At 46.4% G+C, this 23534-nt stretch overlaps 1 protein-coding gene across 20 annotated transcripts in view; it reads right to left on the bottom strand.

The window, feature by feature from the left end:
* TAF1 (TATA-box binding protein associated factor 1) overlaps positions 1-23534 on the bottom strand; it is a 45433-nt gene that overhangs the window by 10753 nt on the left and 11146 nt on the right. For 9 of the 20 annotated variants that reach the window (XM_083486196.1, XM_083486186.1, XM_083486179.1 and 6 more), the window contains 22 exons: positions 22666-22860; positions 22365-22557; positions 20126-20293; positions 19093-19220; positions 18892-18999; positions 18313-18486; positions 17278-17451; positions 17085-17189; positions 15389-15589; positions 13545-13683; positions 12023-12153; positions 9604-9714; positions 8971-9120; positions 8548-8664; positions 8277-8452; positions 7796-8037; positions 6161-6380; positions 5001-5145; positions 4540-4736; positions 2702-2810; positions 2335-2433; positions 449-626 (listed from right to left, as the gene is read on the bottom strand). In XM_083486196.1, coding sequence (XP_083342322.1) covers positions 449-626; positions 2335-2433; positions 2702-2810; positions 4540-4736; positions 5001-5145; positions 6161-6380; positions 7796-8037; positions 8277-8452; positions 8548-8664; positions 8971-9120; positions 9604-9714; positions 12023-12153; positions 13545-13683; positions 15389-15589; positions 17085-17189; positions 17278-17451; positions 18313-18486; positions 18892-18999; positions 19093-19220; positions 20126-20293; positions 22365-22557; positions 22666-22860 — 3460 coding nt within the window. The remainder of the gene's footprint in view (positions 1-448; positions 627-2334; positions 2434-2701; positions 2811-4539; positions 4737-5000; positions 5146-6160; positions 6381-7795; positions 8038-8276; positions 8453-8547; positions 8665-8970; positions 9121-9603; positions 9715-12022; positions 12154-13544; positions 13684-15388; positions 15590-17084; positions 17190-17277; positions 17452-18312; positions 18487-18891; positions 19000-19092; positions 19221-20125; positions 20294-22364; positions 22558-22665; positions 22861-23534) is intronic. The other 11 variants (XM_083486197.1, XM_083486181.1, XM_083486187.1 and 8 more) reach the window with 3 other exon arrangements.

Here is a 23534-nt window from a genome sequence, read left to right as displayed (position 1 = left end):
TAACTTATAGAGAGGAAAAAGATAAAATTTATAAATAGGCTGGAATTGGTTATGCAGTAAGTCTGTGACATGAAATAAGGAGCAGTAGAGAGGAGGGGAGGGAAGTCGAAGAAAACGTTGATTTTTGTTTATGTTTAACTTTTTTTGTTAGAAACATTGTAAAATGAAAAATTGGAAAAATAAAATATTGGAGGTTTTGTTTTTTTAAAAAGATCAAAACTTAAAAGCCGCCCTTTGCCTAGCCCATTCCTCCTCTTCCCTTAACATCCTCAGAAAGAGCACCAGGTCACTGCCCCAGTTGCCGTAACCTGTTTTTTAAGGCTGGGACACTTTGCACAAGGAGGGAAGAAAGAGCAGAAGAGAAACAGTTCAGAAAGAAAGAAAGAAACAAAGAAAGAAACAAAGAAAGAAAGAAAGAAAGAAAGAAAGAAAGAAAATTAACTCTCACCATTGAACGTGGCACTGTTCTTCACAATCAGCTCCAGGTGCTCTCGGAATTCTTTGCTCGATTTGTAAGAGAGCTTACGGACATTCTGGCGCAGGGTGTACAGGTCCATTGGTCGGCCGATGATCTTGCGATAATTTCTGACACCCCTCCTGCTAACAGGCTTGTGGAAGTAACATGTCTGGCAAAGGTAAACCGGGAAAGAATGTGAGCATCCCTTTTATTTCTTAATATACCACCCTCCCTTAAGTTACCAGGGACGGATACAACAACATGAAAAAAACATTTTTTTAAGACAAACAAACAAACCCAGATAAAGCCATTGCTTTGTTCACCTACCAAGGAGAGAGGGCAGATAATGAAACCCGTCTCCCTCAAAAGGGCCACTGGAGCCATTCCAAGGAAGGGGAGTCCACAACCTCTCGAGGGAGTCTGTTCCACTGTCAAGTAGCTCTTGACTGTCAGAAAGTCTTCCAGTATGTTTAGTCAGAATCTCCTTTCCTGCAACTTGAAGCCTTTGGTTCAAGCCTTGCCTTCCAGAGCAAGAGAAAACAAGCTTGCACCCTCCTCCATGTGACAGCCCTTCAGATATCTCCTCTCAGTCTCCTCTTTTCCAGGCTAAACTCCTGTTAGTATTTCATTCAGCCGATGCTTCAAAATGTGACTGGTGTAAATCACACACCTGTCTGAGAAGACTGTGGAAACGGAAGACAGCCTGACCTCTCTTCCGTTGTATGTACTTTGTAATGTACTTTCACAATTAATATTTCAATGTTTCAATATTTTAATGTTGTATTTTAATTTTGTTTTTAAGTTGTAATCATTCAGCTTGTTTTTATTATTGCTTGTAAGCCGCTCTGAGCCCGGCTTTGGCTGGGGAGGGCGGGCGGGGTATAAATAAAAATTATTCTTATTATTATTTTGGTTGTTCTCTCGGAGCTGAAGAGAATGGTCGCCATTATATTGTAGTCTGTATATAGTATGTAAATAAATAGTAGCTTAGACCTACAATGTCTCACTCTTCTTGTTGTGTTATGCCAGAAGATTAGTGTGCATATATCAAGCTGATTATATGTCACTGAGCGCCCTGGAGAGGAAGGGAGAGGCCTTTTCCAGTGCTGCGCACATTGGAGGATGTTCGGAGTTCCGGGGGTTTGCAGGTGACCCCAGCCGCACTGGACCGGGCCCAAAGGTAGGTCCCATCTTTTTAGGCAACTGTGGTGTGCTTGCTGCAGGAAGGCAGGATATAAAGCATTATGTTTCCCCCTATGCTCAGCCAGGAAGGCAACTGGCGTCCAGAGGTAGACTTAACCACCTCTTCTATTATTATTATTATTATTATTATTATTATTGCATTTATACACCACCTTTTTGCCAAGGCATCCAAGGCGGCCCAGGGTTTAAAATATGAACGCAGTTAACACCAACAAATGGCACAAAATATTATCAGGCCAATTTCAGGGGCTGATGGCACTAGCTCCCTGGCCTGGGCTTCTCCTCTTCTGGCCTGATTTGCAGCCACTGATTGACCTCTCTCCCTTTTCCTCCATGAGAATTTTTCTGATCCCCTTTGAAAGCTGCTGACACCAATAATACATTTCGATGTATGATTCTGATACACAGCACTTTTCATACACCCCACTAAACAGAATGTGAGCTGTCGAAGACTGAGCCCACAACTCATGGAGTAGAGTTTGGCAGGAGGTGGAGAGGCAACATCCTCGAAATAGCAGAAAGATTGCCCTCAAATGCTCAATGCTGATATGAGACAAGAATTTCTCAAGGAACTAGCTCTCCTGATATATGGATAGGATAATGCCTCCTTGTCTTTGCGGATGACATAGAGCCAGAAGAGGCAAAATCAAACCTCACAGGTGAAAAGGTCTTACATTTGGAAGTTCTTGCATTTCGTTGATAATGCCTTCCAGGATATAAGACAGTATCTCTATGGGGGGTGTGCTCCCCTGGTGGCTGGACTTCTGAGGCTGCTGAAAGAGAGAGAAGTGGGACGTTAAAGGCACTTCCAAAGTTTATGTATGATGGACTTTTGGGAATCTTGACAAAGGGCACCTCAAAGCATCTAATTGGTCTCTACTTTTTTGGGGAGGAGTTGCCCTTTGGCTGTTCCTGGTCTATAGTGAACCAGCCCTGGCTGAGGCTTAGAATAAGCACTTGCTGTTGCCACCATTTCCAAGATGGATAGTGGGCAAGGGCAAGGGGTGGGGTGGGGGCAATGAAAGCAACACAAGGACTCACGTTTAAGGAGCTACAAGCAGCCGTGGTTCCAGAGCCCTGTTCCTTCTTTTGCAGAAGCTGTTCTTTTGTGAACTTCAGGACTAAAGACTTCTTGCGAACTTCATTCACGCTGCAAGGAGAGAGAGGGAGGAGAAACACGCTGCAGTTTCCACCACCTCTCCCTCCAGTGGGCCCAGCTGCCCCTCTGGGAGGGACTGATTAAACCATAAAGAGCACAATATGAAGCCCATTTGCTCTTTTATTGGGTCTAGTCTGGGGTAACTGGAGCTGTAAGTTGAAGAACTTTAACCCCACACAGCCCACACAGCAGCCTGCTGCTTCATTTAGATTCAGTGGTACTACCTGTCCTACACTGTACACCAGACAGCTGCTGCTCCTGTGGATAATAGTAAATGGTATTTAGCAACTTGTTATGAACTGTTGTGTTCTTATTTTTTAAGGCTTGTGTGATTTTACGGTGTTATGGGTTTATTTGATCTTCCTGTAAAATTCATTGTGGCTTGTGCAATGGCTGGTATATACCGTATTTTTCATCCCATAGGACGCACCTAGTTTTTTGGGGGGGAAATAAAGGAAAAAAAATTTCCCTTTATCCCCCCCCCCAAAGCAGGTTGGGGAAACCGAACCAGGTCGAGGAACAGCGGGATGGCGGCGCTGCGCCTCCCTGCTGTCCCCCAAGCTTGTGGGGCTGGCCGATGTCTGCCCAGCGCGAGGGGCATTCTGCTTCAGGGCGCCCCGAACTGGCGGGCGGCAGGCTGCTATCCGCAGCATGGGGAGCCTTGCGGGGAACTCCTGCAGGGCTGCCCACGCTGCGGATGTCTGCCCGGCGCGCGGGGTGCTCTGCTTCAGGGCACCCCGCCCGCCGGGCAGCAGGCTGCTATCCGCAGCCTAGACATCCCTGCGGGACCTCCCGCAGGGCTGCCTAGGCTGCGGATGTGTTCCCGAAGTGCCGGGCGCTCTGCTTTCAGCGTGCCCGGTGCTCCGGGAAGCAGGCTGCTATCCGCAGCCTAGACAGCCCTGCGGGAACTCCCGCAGGGCTGCCTAGGCTGATGTCTTCCTGAAGCCGACCCCTATCGCTCTCCAAGCTTCAGCGAAAGCCTGCATTCGCCCCATAGGACGCACCCAGATTTCCCCTTCATTTTTGGAGGGAGAAAAGTGCGTCCTATAGGGCGAAAAATACGGTAAACCAATTACCCCAATGACTTGAAACTGGAATACGTGGCCCTGTCTGGCCCGGGCAATGACAAGGTGCTAACCCACTGCCACATGTGGATGACTTCCACACGTCCACAGGAAGGGATTTCAACTCTTCCACCTTGTTCTAGACTTCTTAATTTAGAGGAAAGTGAGCAAAAGATCACATGACGTAAGTTTATAGCATTATGCATGGAATGGGGAAAGTGGATGAGGAAAGTTTCTCTCTCTCTCATAACGCTAGAACTTGTGGTCGTCCAATGACATTTGAATGTTTGGAGATCCAAGACGGATTAAAAATAAGCACTTCTTCATGAAACACTTGGTTAAACTGTGGAACTCACTCCCACAGGAGGATGGCCACCATCTTGGATGGCTTTAAAAATGGACAAATGCAGGAAAGGCAATATTGTCAATGGCAGCAACGTTTCTGAATACCAGTTGCTGGACCCCACCGGAGGAAGTGTGCTTTTGTGTTCAGGTCCTTATTGAAGGTTTCCCACAGTCATCTGGGTGCCCACTGTGAGAACAGGATTCTGGACTAGACTGTGATGGGCGTCAACCAGTAGGCTCTTATGATGTTCATAGCCCAGGCAGGACCCCTGCACCTCTATCTGTGAGATGGTACCAAACACGGCCCTTACCTCTCAACGAGTTGCTTCCCTAAGACAATCTTGGTTCCCTCCACTTTGATCAGCTCACTGTCATTGGTGGGAATGATGGTCTTCTCCAGCTCCTCCTCCTGCTCCACCGTCATGGCGACAGGCTTGGAGGGCAGTTTGGCTGGGCAGATTTTGTTGTTCTTCATGTGCCCACTGGCACCGCAAGCACTACACTTAATCTGCAAGCAAAAGCAAAGGAATGAATGGTTGCAGGCTACTTCAGAAGCACAAAGGCAGAGTTATCGAGGGATAGGCAGTGCTCCCATCAACTGTAACACCAGCACTAGCTGAGTGGGAGCTTGTGAAAAAGCGCTGGACTTGTTCCCAAGCAGCACACTGGCACATGTCTCTTCACAGATACAAGACCATTACTTCTTTATTTATAATAACACTGCAAGAAAAGGAGCCAGAAGCAGCTGAAGCTTTCAAGAAAGCCTGCTTACCTTCTCCAACCTGAGCTTCTTCTTGGGAGGAGCCTTCTGCTGCTCCTTCTCTTTCTTTCGTTTAAGCCGCATCAACTTCAACTGGATCTGGCGCTTTTCACACCGCAGCTTCTGACGCTGCTTTTCTGAGATGGAAAACCTCCGGCTGGAAACACAAAGGCCTTCTGTTAAGGCAGTGGTGAGAAACACAATGTTGCAGGACTCCAACTCCCATCAACCCAGACCACTGACTATGCTGTCCAGCACTGATGGGAGCTGTAGTCCAACAACACTCAGAGGACCATACATTTTTCCCATCCCTGGCCTATTGGTACGGCCAGCCAGTAAATATTCAGGCACTGAGATAAACATAAACCACACTGGGGGTCACAGTGGCTCTCTAGATGTTCTAAACTACATCTATCATCATCCCTGACCACTGGCTACACTGACTGGAGCTGATGGGAGCTGAAGTCCAACAACATCTGGAGGGCCACAGGTTCCTCATCCCTGCACTACAGCATTGGCTGCTTCCTGATTTGATTTACTCTGCCTGACTCCATATGCTGGCTGTGTGTTTTATTTCCTGCTGCATCCTGCTCATATGTTTGTTAGCCTGCTTGCTTTAAATTTCATATAGAAAGAGGCAGAAAGGCAGGGTGTAATTTAAAAAACACACACAATAAAAATATAAGCATACTGTGCATTTGCAGCCTTCTGCACCTCTCCTTTCACAAGGAGATTCCCACTCTACCCAAATTAATAATAAATAATAATAATAATTTGTGTACTGTTAATAATGATAATAATACAATTTGTATAGCACCCTTCATCCATAGATCTCGGGGTGGTTCGCAGGAAAAAAATACATGCTAAAAACACAAAATACATAATAAAAACAAGAAAAGAAAAGAAAAGAAGCCAATAACACCCCCTAAGGGAAAGCAGGCTCCCTGCGATGCCCTTACATCAGAGCTTTCCAATTTTTTCCTGCTGGTGACATACATTTTAGACATGCACCTTTTTGTGACACAGCAGTTCAGTTTTACTAGCAAACCGGAGGTTAAACTAACCCCTTTCCAGCCCCGGGAGGAGCATGGAGAGTGTTTGCACAACACACCTACACGCTACAGCCGACCCCTAACGTGTCGTGACAGACAGTTTGGAAAGCTCTGCCTTACATGAACTCATCATCCTTGGTTTTCCTTATCTTCATGTAGGCGTTGATGATCAATGGATTGCGGACCGTCTCGCATCTCTCGTACTCCTTCCCGTCCTCATCGCGGAAAGTGCGGTAGATTTTCAAGCAGCGGGGGGCGGAAGTGGTGGCAGGACCAGGGCTGGTCGCAGAAGCCGTGCCACTGCTATCACTTGGCTTTCCTGGGTTGCCAGGGGTGGAGGCTGCAGGGGAAAGCATGGCTGTGTTGTCAAAGGCAGTGAGCTCTCTGGGCAAGAAACAAAATGCCTAGTCTCCAAGATCCTATGGAGGCAGGCGTTCAGGAGCCTTGGGAGAGGGCGCACACAAAGGAACAGTCATCCACCACTGTACCATGCAGAATTTTAGGCAATGTGCATTCCCGGCAGCCTCTTCACCAGCTTCTCATGCGCATTTCTGTTCTACTCTCCAGCTTCTCTTTCTCTGTAATTTCCAAGGCCTAAATGGTCAAGGACCATCACAAGGCCGGCCACCATCTGAATAAGCCCTGCTGACTATCCGATGCTTATCTTTGTTTCATTTCTCTGCAAAACAAGGCTCTTCTCCTAGTATCTCTTGCAATTTGGAACGTTGTTCCTCCTGAAATCACACAGGCACACCTACAATCCTGATATTTTGCTGCATGTGAATACCCATGTTCTGGGCAAGGGTTTGAACAGCATTAATGTGGTTCATTGTTGATCCTTTTTTCTTTATTTTATTATTGTTTTACTATGGTGTATTTTTTAATGAGTTGGCAACTTATAAACATTCTTATAAATGAAAATGAACACATTTTGTGAAATGTTTCATCCTTCTCCTGACCTGTCTACTAGTTATGTCACTTGTCAATGGCTACTGTTATTATTAATTGTTCTTTCGTTCTTTCTCTCTTTCTCTCTTTCCCTCTTTCTTTTTCTCTCTCTCTTTGTCACTTTACCACCACAAGGGTCTCCAGGCAACTTGCAGAAAATACAAAGAAATTTGAAAAATTAGGTGCACTAAACACAATAAAATTATGATTCTACACAGATGCCCAACAATTAAATCATCACCTCCTTCCCCAAGTACATCAGTTATACAAAAACCATCATGCACTAAAAGAGAAAGTTAATAATAAAATGCCTGGGAAATAGAGAGAAGGACATACTATTCAGGCACCAGGCCCATTGCAGACCACCTCTGTGCAGCAAGGGGGAGAAATAAAAAAAAAGCCATGAAAAACGGGGAGGGAAGTTGACAAAACAAGAGAAAAAATTATTATGTATTGGAATATATATGTGAAATTTTTGAAAATTTAATAAAATATATTATAAGAAAAAAAACCTGCTCCTTTTCCCTAACAGGGTACCCAAGAGCCCATATAGAGAAATAAAATTAAAACCACAGTCCTGCTTAAAGATAAATAATAAATTATGTTTATGTCTATATCTGTATACACACAGACACACACACCAGGACTACAGCTCCTATCATCCCACACCATAGTCCATGCTGGCTGAGCCTGATGGAAGCTGAAGTTCAAGACCACCAGGAGTGCGACGGGTGCCCCCCCCCCTTGCATTAAGACCATAACTGGATGCTCTGTCTGGGGACCTCCCGGCCCCTGCCAGGCACTCACACAGCTCTTTTCCGTCCTTCTGGTTCTTCACATTCCTCTCCTTGTGGTTGATGCTTTTCTTCTCCATCAGCATCTTCTGTAGCTCCTTCCGTTCCTCCTCCTCCTTGTCCCTCAACAGCTGACGACGGGTCTTGTTGTCCTGTACCATGCTCTCAATGTCCTTCCCCATCTCCTTAACATCACTGTCCTCAGAAGAGCTACTGTCAGTGTCTGTAGATAAGATGTCAGTGGACGCCAGAACTCTGCAGCAGAAAACCACCACAAGGGTCAATCTCTGAGGTCTGCACCAAGGAAGCATTTGGGCCACAAACAGGAGGATGGAAACACAAATGCCACAGAGCCCTAGTGACTCTGCTACATCCAATTCCTACACACACACACACACACAGCGAGCGCTGCCTTATGTAGAGTTGGACCACTGCGTCCATCTAGCTTAGTACGGACTACGCCAACTACCCGTAGCATTGGCAGAAGAACTCACTTGTTCTGCAAGTCAAAGATGCGTTGGCAGTTCTCCTTGTACCTCTCCTTCTGCTCTGCTGCAGAGCAGCGAGAACCACGGGCAAATTTGTTTGTCAATTCTTCATCAAAGCGAGCCTGCTTTGTGGATATCGCACGCACGACATCAACAATCTCCCAGCGGGAAAGCTTGTTGATCTGCAGAACGAGAGATTGGGTGACTGCAGGAGGCTGCCAAGGGAGGCCCAGGGCATGAAGGCATGCTCCTGCAACAGCCCCTACCCCGTGCTTACCTCCTCTTCAGGAATTCCAAACTGTCGCAGCATCTGCTTGCCACTTTTGAGTGACAGGCGCCGGAGATCTGCATCCGACCCAGTCACTGTCTTCTTCTGGAGCGGCTTGTCATCCTGCTTGGAGGAGGAAGAGCAGGTTTCTTCCTTCTGATATCCTGCCCATTTGTCTCCCTCCCCACACTTCCTAGGCCTGGGCCTTGGGGAGAAACTCTTCAGCTCCAGTAGCCTCCCTAACCCTATGCAAGCCCCTCAGAGGTAATCAGGGGGTCTAGCAGGAAACTGCTGTTCTGCCCCTTTCCTTGCCAATGAGTAAGAATGAAGGAGCAGCAGCAGGAGCAGGAGGAGGAGCAGGAGGAGTGGGGAGGAGGAGGAGGCAGCCCCCTAACATTTTCCTAACTTTCCTAACCTGGGCCATCCACTTACTTTCCGCTGAGATGACTTGTGTGGGATCTTCACATAGGAGAATCCTTCTCCACATCCTGTAGGGTCTGCCACTCCAGTCACGTCCAAGAGACATTTCCCGTTCATTGCTGCAATAAAGGCCCGTGTAGTGTTCCAGGGGGCACAGCATATCTAAGGGGTGGATGGGAGAAAGCCGTCACACACTGGGTCTGTTTGGCAGGTGAAGGAAGAGGTTATCCGGAAGGAGCATCTCCACCCCTGTTGTTTAGCCCGGACACTGAGGTCCAGCTCCAAGGGCCTTCTGGCCATTCCCCTACCGTGAGAAGTAAAGTTTCAGGAAACCAGGCAGAGGGCCTTCTCGGTAGTGGCGCCCACCCTGTGGAACAGCCTCCTGACAGATGTCAAACAGATAAACAACTACACAACTTTCTGAAGACATCTTAAGGCAGCCATGTATCAGGAAGTTTTTAATGTTTGATGTTTTGCTGTGCTTTTATTATGCTGGAGGCCACCCAGAGTGGCTGGTGAAACCCACTCAGGGTACAAACAATACATTCTTACAATTGTTATTATTATTATTACTACCCCATCTAAGGTTATGGTTGAGAATATCTGGCACTTCCCTGGTGAGCCACTGTGCAGTGCTGGTTCTACCTCATCATCTATCTTCAGATTGTTTTCTTCTCCCCTTTCTCCTTCTTGCTGCTCTCCCTCCTCTTCTTTTTCTTCTTGGGCAATGAAGGATTTCATCCCATAACCTGCATCCTGAGGAAAGAGTTGGGAAGCAATTTTCTGAGTCACGTGGGACATGCCCATGCAAACAGGGGCACACAGAGGGGCCTTGGGCCACCCTGTTAGCACAGGACCTGTGATAACAGAAAGCAAGCTTTGTATTCAAGAGACCACATACTCAAGGAAAGAATCTCCCCATCACAGGCTACTGCCTTCCCGTTGTCCCTGTTCCCACTGGATGGCAAGTCTGCCCAAGGTTTTTAGCAGCCAAAGAATCAGCAGCCAAAGAATCCCAAAGACCTGCCTTCTCTTGAGTGGATGCCTCAGCTGGGGCAAGGAAGTCATCTTAGAGCAATAGGTAAGGTAAGACATCTGACAAGAGTCACCTGAAATGGTGTGTTAGACTCAGATCCTGATACAAAGGTTACCTTATTTTTGTGTAACCAAAAGCATCGCTTTGAAGCAAAACTTTACAGAACAATTAATTTCTACTTTGCGCCCAGCAGAGTGAAGCAACTTCTCATAAACCATGTTTTCCCCATCTTTAGAAGTATTAAAAATTATATTACATTGAGTACAGGCAACTCCCTATTTGCATGTGATCTACATGTGTGCAGCCACACGCAAACCAGTCTTCCCACTTCTGCCGGGAACCCGGAAGTGGGGTCCGCCCAGGAGAGTCCTAGTGGCTTGCGAGGAGACCCTCCCCAGAGTCTGAAGGGGACATCCTTTTCTGCTCTGGGGAAAGTCTCCTCGTGGGGCTTTGTTGATACTGCTCAGATGATGTTCTAAAACTTGGGTCCCCAGCCGTTGTTGGACTACATCTCCCATCATTCCTGACCACTGGTCCCACTAGAAAGGGATAATGTGCATCATAGTCAAACAAGAGCTGGAGACCCAAGTTTGAGAAACACTGCTCTAAGTAGTGTCTAGAAATATCCAACAGGACCTTACAAGACTGCTATTCAAAGTGCTATTCCACAGCTATGATGAAAGTCAAGTGCTAGCCATGTAAAAAACTGCCAGCCTAACAAGGAGATAGATGAGGCTCCAGTCTCCTCAATCATAGCGAATGCATACTGCCTTTCTGCTTCCTTGAAGTGCACACACTGGATCTGGCTAGAATACAGTCAGCCTGGCCACTTCTCTCTTACATAGAAAGCTGCCAGTCATACACTAGTCCATCTGGCTCACTGGTATCTACACGGCTCTCCAGGAGATGCTGGAAATTGAACCTGGAATATTCTGTATGCAAAGCAGATGCTTCTTCCACTGAACTAAGGCCTCTCCACAAAATTAATGTTAACTTTGAATGCCTAGGCCAGAACAACAGCTCTGCCTAACCAGAAAACTCACTGTCAGCATATTTTTAACATTCTAAGCATTCCAGTGAAAGCACCATATCCTATGAGGAACTGTTTTTGAGGCTCCTGGTGCATTGGAGGAGTTGGGGGGGGGCAGACATTCCTATTCCATCACCAAAAAGGGCAATTTCACAAAGGAAGGGACCATTTCTACCTGATGTTTAAGAGAATCTTATTATGGTACTACTGAAAGGGCAAATGCAGCTACAAACACTGCTGGATGCACAACGCAAGACACAGGCTCATCTATTTCTTTGATTGATAGCAAGAGATTGATTTATATTTATGATGTATTTATTTATTAAATTTATATACAGTGGTACCTCTACTTACGAACGTGATCCATTTCGGGGTGCCATTCGCACCCCAAAAAGTCCGTAAGTAGAGTGTTGCTACTGCGCGGGCATGAAGCACGATAAGAATGCTTCTGCACATGCCTGAAGTGCCCAGATCGCTTCTGCGCATGTGCGAAGCGCATAGATCGCTTCTGCGCATGCGGCGAACCCAGAACTAAACCCTTCCGAGTTTGCCGCATTTGTAACCTGAAAAGCCACAACGTGAAGCAAACGTAACACGAGGTATGACTGTATATTTATTTGCATTTAAACTTATTGTGTTCATATCACACTTTCTCCTCCCTCCCAAAAAAGGCGCTCAAGGTTCTCCCTTTCCTCATTTAATTCTCCCAACAACCCTGTTAGGTAGATGGGCCAGCCAAAATATTTCAGCCTCAAGGTCACCCAGTGAGCTTCATGGCTGAGTGGGGACTTGAACCCTGGCCTCCCAGGTCCTGGTCTAACATTCTAACCACTACGCCACAGTGGCTGGCCATGTTTTGCAACCTACACTCTCCCTTTATAATTCTCCCGCTGGTGGAGATTGGCAGAAGCAAGATGTCCTTGCAGTTCTCAAGTATCTTGCAGAGTGTGAAGGCAACCAACAAGGACTGAGGATATTCACAAAAGACACAGGCTCACCTTCAAATGCTGTTCAGCAGAGATCATGCTGTAATAGCCACAGCACTGCTCTGGAGACACCATTGCTCTTATCTCCTCTTCGGTGGGCAGTCTGAAACCTGGCTTTAGTTTCCACCAGTTTGCGTACATCTCTGAAAGAAGCAGAGGTCCCCGCTGAGTCATACCAGGAATGATACCTGATCTGCATTTGTAAGAACTCGGCTCTTTTAGTGTGGCAGGTCCTATACTTTGGAACTCCCTGTTTCCTGACGCTAGGCACTGCACTGCTAAAACCGTTTTGCCTACGCAGGTGCTTAGAATGTTGATGTGAGTTTTAATCTGTCTCTGGCCTACTGTCCCTTCCCCTTATAGTCTGAGCAACAGGAGAAGCAGGTAGACAACATGCCAGAACCCACAGCCAAGGTGGAAAACCAAATATATATATATCGGGGACAAATAAAATATCAATAAATGCAGATTCAGTACCCCAAAACACATTCTACCCAGACTTTTGCAATCACAGGGTGGTGAAATATGTTTCTCTATCAAGGTTTGAGATTCTTCACTGCATTTTATATTTTATCTGATCTTAACGTTTTTTCACATCTGTCTCCTAATACAGTGGTGCCTCGCAAGACGAAATTAATTCATTCCATGAGTTTTGTCGTCTTGCGATTTTTTTCGTCTTGCGAAGCACGGTGTCGGGAAAGTTTTGGAAAAGCTTCAAAAATACCAAAGTCTTTAAAAACCTCAAAAAAGGCTACCACACCGCATTCTATGAGTTGCTCCTCGAAGTCAAGTCGCAACTGTATTAGCGGTGTTAAGAAAAAGGAAACAAACTTGCAAGACGTTTCCGTCTTGCGAAGCAAGCCCATAGGGAAAATCATCTTGCGAAGCAGCTCAAAAAACCAAAAACCCTTTCGTCTAGCGAGTTTTTTGTCTTGCGAGGCATTCGTCTTGCGAGGTACGGGGGGGGGGTTACAGTTTTCAACAGCTTCCAAAAGCTTTTCTCCCTTGCTGATCAGCCATTTTTAAAAATGTTGCTTTGACCCTGGAAACAGATACACAGAGCACCCCACTCATGCTTGTAAAGCCAGTAAAGGGATATCGGAGAAGAATGTGTGCAGGTGTGGGGAAGCGCTATGCTATAGACAATTAGGCATGAATACAGGGAGGCAAGCCTTGGGAATAAAAGCAGAGAAGAATTCCTGTGATGAAAAAGGCATTTCCACGTCCTAAGGGTCCCAACCGGTCAGTCTGTGAGGCCAGAAGCCCACCTGGGGCTCTGAGGATCCTAGGAACCTGAAGGAGGAGGTGACAGACTGGTAGCGGCTCCCCAAGGTCTCAGCCGCAACAGAGACATTCCTGTTACTTGTTGCCTGGTCCTTTTAAGCAGAGATGGCAAAGGCGAAACGTGGGAGCTTCTGGGGGCAGAAGCAGTGGCCCTCCCCAGGAAAACAAGGCTATGCTCAGTGACCACCTCAGCAAAGTGGGGCTTCCCAGGAAGGCTGGTGCCTGGTATTGCAAGGGAGCACAAGCTTACGTGTGCGCTCGTAGACTGCACAGGGCTTCAGCTGCTTCCGGACTCTGGTGTCTGAGACCAAAGGAAATGCGTTCCTGATATCCTCCATGCGGATCCTCCGGGGTTCGTCTCTCTTACTGAACAGGCGGTATATGAAGGCCTAACAAGAAAGCCAAAGGAACAGCTTGAGATGCCAGTGGGCTACGCTTGTGTGGCAAGAAGGGAACCTGTGCATAGCCAAGGCCAATGACCAAGGAGGGATCTAAATGATTCAGGCCTCAAATATCTGAAAGACCACCTCCTTCCCACAGAAGGCCTCTTGGTTGTTCCACTGCCTTCAGAAGCTGGGGGGTGGGGGCGTTTCCAGGATAGGGCCTTCTCTGTGTTAGCCCCTAAGTTGTCCACAGAGGGGCATCTGGCACAGTTTGGTGAACGCTCGATTCACCTCTCTTTGACACTTGTATATTTTTAGGACTCACCTTATTTCTGAAATTTTGTTTCAAACTGTTTTTAACATTGGGTTTTGATTGCTGTAACCTGCCCTGGGACCCTGGGGTAAAGGGCAAGTAAGAAATTGTAATAATCAGCAAGCCTTGGGAGGAGCATACAAAACTTTCCGGGAGACATTTGGGGTTTCAGGCAGCCCCCTGGGACAGCAACAAAGCTAATGGAGATTCAGAGCCTGGAAAAAAGCACCAATGGGGCTCAAATGAAAACGGGAGCCGTTATGAGAGCCCTTTTGTCTCTCATCCTCAGGCAACAGCGGAGGTGGCTCAATCTGCTTCTGCCATCCCCCTCGTTGCACATAGCTGAGTCTGTGCCTTCAGTACGGATCCACTTGGCAAGAAATGGGGGCACTTGAGTATCATGAAGACTTGAAGCTCGAGCTGTGCAATATCACCAAACCCAACAATGAGAAGCTGGTGGTGATCACTGGGCAGCCAGAGCCCCAGTGAACAAATGCCTAAGATCTGTGTGTCACATCCATATAAGGTTGCCTTGTCCAGAGTGCTTTTTCTGTCCTATTTTATTTGCCTGTGATTCTGGGAAGGGGAAATGAACAATAAGGCTGCATACTTGATAGGCAGCACTGCCCTAGCCCAAACCTAGGGAAGAAATGCTCAGTACACCAGATAACACATCCACCTCATGTGAATCCGCATCCGAGATATTGCGTGCACTGCATCAAACATATTGAACAAAGATTTTTTCCTCTTGACAGAAGCCAGCATGGAGATTTCCTGATGCTGGGATACGTCAGAGCTGTCATGGCAAACTTGGTATTACTGTGTTGCACACAGCACTGGCTGAAAAAGTGAAGGATACCAATAGATTCTTAAGGCAAGTAGCTAATCCTAATGCATTTGACTCTCCTTGGTTTCCATTTGTTTCTTTTGTAAACATGAGCATGCGGAGCATTTGGCCTTCTAGAGGGCAGGGGTTATTTTGGAAGGACACTTGTGTTTCTGTGATAATGAAAATTTGTCAGTGCCTTCAGCTAAGCTTCTTGAAGGAGGAAAACAATCTTGCAATGTGAATTGGGGAGGGAAGGAGTGTCTTAGTTGTGCATGACCTTGTTTCATTTTGCAACAGTAAGTTTTATTGTATGCTATTTTGGAAAATACTAAAGAACAATTAAGAAAATATCAATAGTCTCAAGCAAGTGAGCCAAACTACAAAAGAGGGCAATTACTTTGAAGTTACTAGTGAACATGAACCAATCCATTTTTGAGCTCAATATGAACACAAAACTTTTTAACAGTCTGCCCTCTTGCACAGACCCATATGTCACAGCTGCAACAACACTCCATTTTCCCTGAGCTTACTGCAGAGCTAATAACTTGCGTAACCCACAGAAGACAAACCTGGAGAAAGTTTCGAATGTGAGTCTTGGCACGTTTGGAGTTGGGTTGAGGAACTTCAAAGAGAGGACACTGCTGTCCAACCACAAAGATATCCTGTAAATCCCGGATGTAGTAACCATTCTGATCCCGGATAACTAAGAAGTCTGTTTCCGGCATCTTGTGACGATAAATCGGAGCGCGGAAGAGATTGTTTTCAAATGCCTGTCAAAAAGAAAGGGGCTACCTTGGTCAACTGCAACAGGAGTCAGGGAAAGAAAAAGAATCCAACAGGACCTTACAGACCAGCTTTAGTCCTTGAGACATACAGTCAAACCTCGTTTTGCAGATGGGATCTGTTCTGGAGGATCTGCATGTCGAAATGCCGTGTCTGCACATGGGGCGATTAGCGCTTCTGCGCGAGTGGCGACCCTGGAAGTAACCCATTCCGGTACTTCCAGGTTTGCCGCAGACATTCGCCAAAGCGGACGCAAGCGGAGGCGGATGCAGGATGAGGTTTTACTGTAATGGGATTCTCCATCAAACCCAAGAGACAGTTGATACGCAGCAAGATCAAAGGCGTACAAGCAGTGCAAGCTCACTACCCACACGCCAAGTCACCTTCCATTTTCCAAAGGTGACCAAAGTGCAAAACATTAGAAACAGCAAATGTACTGGCTGCTTACCTGCACACAGTTCACTGTGGCACTCTCTGAAGTCATGGGCCAGAGGGAATACTGGATGCTGTCCATGGGTGGGACTGCCATGAACAAGCTGTTCGCCCCCCACCTTCCCAGGTATCTGGCCTCTGCTGGTACCTTGGGGAGAAGCACTCACACCCAGAGTACAGACTCCCTAGCCATGGAAGAATTCTCCACCGCAACTCTAATGACCAAGTCCAAGCTTTTATTGCAAGTGTCTGAGAGTTTTGGCAGAAAGCATTCCTGCCTTCTTTTAGACATCTACAGAAAGCCATACAAGTGACTCACATCTTATGCTTATTTTACTCACGAGGTTGTGGCTTTGGAGAGGTACGGGGAGCGAAATTAAAAAATGGAAAGTGGAGGAAACCCACTCTCCGTTTATTTATTTCCCCCCTGCACAGCTGGGGCCGCAGGGAAGGCATCACAAGGACTCTGGCAGTGCCCAAGAGCCCCTGTGCCTTCTTGTCACGAGCCAGGAGTCAGTTTCGCCTGCTGAACAGCAGCCTGGAGGAGGAGAAGGTGGAATGACTGCACCTGTAGCTGATCAGCCTTCAAGGACACAGAGAAGGCACTGATGAGAATCAGCTGGCTTCAGCCTTTTTAAATAGAGCTCCCAGTAGCAGTAGATGCTGGAAACAATGCCTGTGGTGCCTGGCCTTACCTTGCTGCTTCCTGCTCTCCACCTGGGCTCTGTAATCATCTGGTTTCCCTGATCTCTGGACTGTCTGACTTCATATGTGGATTCTCCTTTCTGGTAAGTGTTCCTCAGAGACTCCTAGTCCTTGCTTGCTCAGCAACAGGACTCATACGGGCTATGACACGCCTCCGCAAAGCCCGGCACCTTGCTTACTGGGCTTTGGGAAGGTGGTAGCTCTGGGACCCTGCCAGAGCCTCGAGCCTCCTTCCCAAAACCAGGCAAACACTTCTTGGCTTTGGGAAGGAGGTCACACAATTCTGAAGAACACACACAAACTCAACCTTGCCACCCCACCCATTGTGAAAGGCAGACATCTCACCTGGAGTTGCTGGCCTGGGTAAAGAGAACCCAAGAAGGGGGAGGTTTGGCAGTAGGTGGTCTCCCCATATGGCTGCTTAGGGGGACCTGAATCTTTACCCGGCTTCTGCCAAAAGGAAATATAGCTTTAGTGAGAAGGGCAGCCTCAAGCTACAGAAGCTCAAACACCTGCAGCCAAACAACAGCACTCTCACCCGCTTGTAGTAGTTCTTGATCTTGGTTGCCATGCCAACCCGCATCATTAAGGGGGGGTTCTCCTCACTGTACTCCGCTAGGATAAGGTCTCCATCCTTGCCTGAGAGGTCTTGCGGAGTGCGCATGAAGAACATCTCCCCACCACCAGAGGCTTGCAGCGCACTCCTTCTCATCTGGGTGCAGAGCAAGTTGAAAGTACAAAGAGACCAAATGCAGATAGCAAAGATGTATAAGACAGCATCGAGCAAATGTCAGAAGTGCCAACACGGGGGACATCTTTCTATAGGTGCTGGACTTGTGTGTATATATATATATATATTTGCTTTCGTAGCAAATATATAAAGCTTTATATATATATATATAAAGCAACAGGCTTTTGGGTAATGATACATAATGTAATAAAAAAAGTTTAAAATCACTGTTCCCCAAAAGCCTGAAGCATTCTTATTAGGAGTAATAGGATTAGAAATCCCAAAAAAGATGGCCAAGTTGCTTAAGTATGCGACCGCAGCAGCCAGAGTTCTGTATGCACAGAAGTGGGAAGGCGGCAAGGTTCCAATAAAAGAGGAACGGATTTTGAAGTTAATGGACTATGTGAAGATGGCAAAAGTGATGGCAAAGAGACAAAAATGAGAATAGTATATGGAAGAATGGAATTTTTTCAAAAAGTATTATAGCCAAATGAAATTGCAAGCAGGCTTGAACTGTAAGCAATGGAAGGGTAGCAAGAATGAAATAAATAAAGAAATGTAAAGTAGAATAAGTATTGTATAAAAGGCACCAGGTAATTGCAGGAGGGGGGACATCATCAATGGGAGGACGGGAAGTGGAATTGCTAAGAAAAGTGTATAAATTGGGTTTTGTGTCAAGTTATAAAACCAATGAAGATTTTAATATTAAAAAATTATAAACCGACTAAACGAGGACAGAAACACACACAGCATCAGGTAGTTTCTCTGAGCCCCCAAGGTGAGAAAGAGTTGAGGGCATAGCTGTCAAAGCATCAGAGCAGAACCAGGAAATGGAGGCTTTACCTTGGCTTTCTTCTCGATGTGGTTTTGTAGTGACTTCACTGGATGGGGGCCAGGCTGGGACAAGGCCCCGGCGGAGTATTTCTTCAAGGGGGGCCGGTGCAGCTGGCGAAGCTCTGTGGGGTCCAGGTGGGTGGGGAAGAAGGGCTGTTGAAGCTGCATTGCAGGAATTGAGTGCTGCACCAAGGCAAAAAAACACACAACCCAAACATGAACTTTTACTCGGGATGTACAAAAGTCTGGATGTACATTACCGCCAGCCAAAGGAACATGTCCCCATCCCAGAACAAGGGCAATCATGGGTCACAGAAGGGAAGGGGCTGAGGGATATGTCCACCCTACAAACATGCCATACAAAGCCACATCCTAAGCCTTGGGAAGAAGCTCTGTAAGCATCCAATGGAAAGCTGGCTCACCAATCGTACCTGCACACAGAATCTTGTCCTATTGTGAAGATGCAAGGCTGAGCATTTTGCCACAGGCACATGGTTCTCAGAAGGCTGGAATTCTGCACGAGACTGCACTTTTGCACATTTAAACATGCATGCACATACAGAGAGAGATGATACCACTGGTTTTAACCTGGATGATGTTGCCTCCAAAGGTTCCATGAAGCCTATGCTTGTTTGGATAGTAAAATTCATCATTCGAGAGGTTCCAGGGGTCCTTCACCTCTGGGTCAGACATATTCTAGAGTTGCAACACAGGGAAGTTGAAGTCAGAATTTTTCCCCCCTTCCATTTATTAGCCTTATGTGAAACAAACTGAGCCGCTTCCACAAACCTGTTGAGGCTCCTCCTGAATAACTCCCGTCTTGCTCAGGAGAATCCGGCTATTCCTTTGAGAAGGTTTTTTCTTATTTTCAGAAGGAGTGTTCAACATCCCCTCGTCCTCCTCCTCCTCAGGAATTTCTAGGAAAGAACATAAAATAAAAGTGTACTCTCAATGTCTGTCCTGTAGGTATCCCCATCACCAAAGCACTTACATAAAGGAAGTCCATCTGAATGCATGACCCTTTAAGAAACCTATTTGGACATGGACTGCTTATATTCATCTATACTTTTAAGCAAGGATTGATTGAATATTCTTATTGTTAATGCCAGGTGATGATATTTTTATCTCTGCTGTAAAATTTGCAAAAATATTTTACACACACACAAGTTAACTAATGGCTCCTCCAAAGGAATCAGAGTTCTATTAGATCCTCAGGCCCCCTAAGCAACTACAATTCCCAGAATCCCTTGGGAGAAGTCAGGACAGTTAGGAGCAATTTTCTGGGAGCTAAAAAAAAAAAAAGCAAGAGCTTCACCTGTCTTAAACAGCAGATTGCTCAGTAAAACGTGAAGGAGTATCTCCACCCCCACCGCCCAGCCCCTGAGGTCCTAATCAGAGGGTCTTCTGGCGGTTCCCTCACTGCAAAAAGCGAAGTTACAGGGAACCAGGCAGAGGGCCTTCTAAGTAAGTGGCGCCCTCCCTGTGGAACACCCTCCGTCAGATGGCAAGGAGATAAAAAGAACTACACAACTTTTAGAAAACATCTGAAGGCAGCCGTGTATTGGGAAGTTTTTAATGTTTGACATTTTACTATGTTTTTATATAAGCTGCAAGCCAGCCAGATGGGCAAGGTAAAAATAATAAATAATAAAATTATCATCATCATCATCATCATCATCATCATTTCCTCAGTCCACCTGAATTTTGCATCTATGTTCCCCAACCCAACCCTGCAAAATCACTGATCTCCAGAAAACCAGAAATCTCTTGTTTCCAACCACTAGTAGGTCAAAGGAAAAGCATTGTGATTGTGTGAACAAACCCAGGACTAGATTTTCATCGTCTGAGTCAAGTGTCATAACCGATGGAGTCAGTACATTCTCCATTGCTTCATGGTCCCAGATGATGTTGTCCTCCCAACGGCCATAAATGAGCTCTCTGTTCTCAATGGGGAAAATAGAGTACCACGGCTTGCCTTCTTTCTGATTTGCTGCAACGACACAACAAAAGCACTCCTGTAAAGATCTCCAGAGAACTAGGACCCTGTCAAATTCCTCTTCCCCCTATCTACCCAAATGATGCTGATCACCCTCTCCAAAGCACAGACTTGACCCTCAGAAGATGTAAGGGCAGAGTGTGTGAATTTTGCAAGACAAAGAGGAAGAGCACATTGTCAATGGAGGGTGCTTCCTTCCACACAGAGGCTTATTGGAGAATCGATGCTGCTCATTTAACACAAGTTACCAGCATGTGGGGAGAGGGTTTGTTTGTTTTTTTGCCATGTGTGTGGTGATGACTCATGTGATTGGTCCTTATCACTACAGCCCTGCTTCCATTTGTTCCTCAACAGCCTAGCCATTTTATTTCCAGAAACGCAAAGGATACAAATGACCATATCTCCACTGACTGCCACGTGCTTGAGGTACATTGGAATTTCAGCACCTCTGTTCCAAGGAACTGCTCTCTCAAGACCCCATAACGATATATGAAGTTCTGCCAACAGCCCAATTAGTCTAGCATCTTGTACTCAGTGGCCAACCAGATTCCCCAGGGAAGCCCACAAGCAAGACCTCTCCCCTCCTATGGTTTCCAGAAACTGGTATTCAGAAGCATACTGTCTCCAGCAATGTAGGGAGAACATAGCCATCAGGGTTAACAGGCCTACATGGATTTGCCTAATCCCATTTAAAGCCACCACAATAGTGTCCTCTGCAGCTAAACCAGCCACTTTGGCAGTGTCTCTGAAGATCCTGCCTGGTTCATTGCATTCTGTGCTCCTGGGGGAGATTTGTTGTGGGGTGGGGTGGGGTCAAATAGCTATCCAGGAACCCCAGGTGCTGGGATCTCTTGTCCTGTGGCAGGGACTCCCAGATTCAACAACTCTTCAATGGTCACTGACTGAGTACAGATCTGCTGCTGTTCCTCTGAATAGGCCTCAAGCTTGAAATGTGGGCAGGGCTGAAGCTGACACGTCAGACCTAGATCCTGCCAGGTAATTATTGCCCGTTCCCTTTTGCTGACTAACATAGAACATCTCTCCACTGCATGGTACAAGCCTCCTCTTTCCTCTCTACTGTTTGAGGAGCTGTTCCTCTTTGCTGAGCAAGGCCCAACACTCCCAACATGCTGGGCTTTGTGTGTCAGAGGGAGAGGCAAACTGAGCAGGCACCCACTGCAGTTCAGTCCTGGCAACAGATGCAAGAAGATGTTGAGGAGGCCAAATGAAGTCCAGCGGCAGACGGTCCAAAAAGTGTGCTTCTTGTCTATTTATTTGGCAATATCTTTAAATACTGCACAAGCAACAACAACGAAACCCTCTAAGCCAGGGACGTCCACCCGAGGAGGAAAATGAGCCCACAATCAACCGCGATCGACTTATATCAACCGGGGGTCGACCTGTCAATCACTGTTGACCAGTTGGACATCCCTGCTCTAAGCTATTCACATAAAACGCAGACACACACAAACACACAAATTCATTGAAAACATCAAATCAGACATTAAAAACAAAGTGACAAATTGAGGAACTTTTCGTTTCAATAAGTTTGTGCAGTGAGGTGAAACGTCTCTGTTGCAGGTATTTGTTTCGTATTGCTTTTGAAATCTATTTGCCGGGGGCTGGGTGGGGGTCGTACTGCTTTTATTCTATTATTTTGAGTTATATACTACCCTTCATCATAGGATCTTAGGGTGCTTCACAGAGTAAAATTGTAATCTGTTTCTTTGGCCTGTCCGTAAATCATTTTGATACATATATACTGTATATATAAAAGGGTTACTACTACAACTACTACCAATAATAATGTTTTGACAATGGTATTGTTATTAATACAACCTGCAGCTTTAAAGATACATAATTATAGGAAACTGACTTATACCAAGATTGGTCCATCAGTCTCAGTATTGTGGGCACTAACAGGCAGCAGCATTCCAGGATTTCAGGCCACGTTTCCCAGCCGGACCTGAAGATGCTGGAACTGAACCAGAGACCTTCCGTGTGCGAAGCAGGTGTGCTCTGGCACTGAGATATGGCCCTTCCTCCAGTTGCCTGCTAACCTTACCTTGCTGGGTGCTGGTGGCGGCGGCACCTGTCTTCATACTGGACGGCAACCAGGCCTCGTGCCTCGCTTGCTTTGCCTTGGGATCCTCCTTGATGTCATCCACGTTCCAGATCACGTCGTCCTCCCAGTGCTTCTGGGTCACCATGAGGAAGTCCTCATCTGACAGCAGATTGTCCTTCTCAGCCTTAGGAGTCTGAAGGGAGAACAGAAAATGGTCAAGGTGCTGGTAGCTGGGCCCCTTCTCTCCTCTTCCTGCTGCTGCTTTGGAAGAGGAAAAACAGAGCCCTTCCTCCACACCCACCTCCTCCTCCTCTTTGTGCTCCTTCATCTTGAAACCATAGTCAAAGCCGCTGCCGTCCTCGGGGACGCCCAACATGTCATACCAGAACTTGGCAGGCCCATGGCGCCATTCAGCCACCTTGGACGTGGGGGCTGCCACCTTCGTGTTTTTTGTAGACTGGGAGGCCTTGGGCTTCACCGGTGCCATCATGGTGATCTGGAGGGGGAGAGGGAGTCAGAGGGTCAAGAGAGAGGAGCTGGATCCCACTGAAGCAATTACAATTAAGAGAGTTAATAGGGACCGACAATGGGCGGCTTACAGGGAACTGCTGGATTTTACAGTGAGGGAACCCAGATTGAAACCTATGGAAGATTTAAGGAGCCAAGTTACAGATTGGTTGCAATAACACCAGTTACACAACATGTTTAAATGAGATAGAAAGAATTGATTTCTGGACCAAAGCTCACAATTTGAAGAGGGGAAAAAAACTCTTACAAAAAAGGGATAGACCTTTGTCTAAAATGTATAATTTTCTACTAGAACAGGAAACAAAAGACGAGCTTGTTAAAGCTTCAAAGACACACTGTGCAATAGATATAGGGCACAATATAGATCTCAACCTCTGAGAGAAACTCTGGAAAAGTGACCTGAAATTTACTGAAAGTTATTCATGGAATGAGAATTATTTGAAAATGATTCATAAATGGTACTTAACTCTGAGTAGGTTGGCTATGATTTATAAAACAGAATCAGATATGTGCTTAAAGTATAAAGAAGTGGAGAGAACTTTTTTTCACATGTGGTGGATATGTAACAAGGTAAAAGTGTATTGGGAAATGATTTATAATGAATTGAAAAAAAATATTTAAAACTACTTCCCCCCCCCAAAA

Source organism: Podarcis liolepis (assembly GCF_965112155.1).
Source record: "Podarcis liolepis genome assembly, chromosome: Z".
NCBI classification, from domain to species: domain Eukaryota; kingdom Metazoa; phylum Chordata; class Lepidosauria; order Squamata; family Lacertidae; genus Podarcis; species Podarcis liolepis.
The sequence above is the reverse complement of the archived record's forward strand: the minus strand, read 5'-3'. Positions and strand labels throughout refer to the sequence as shown.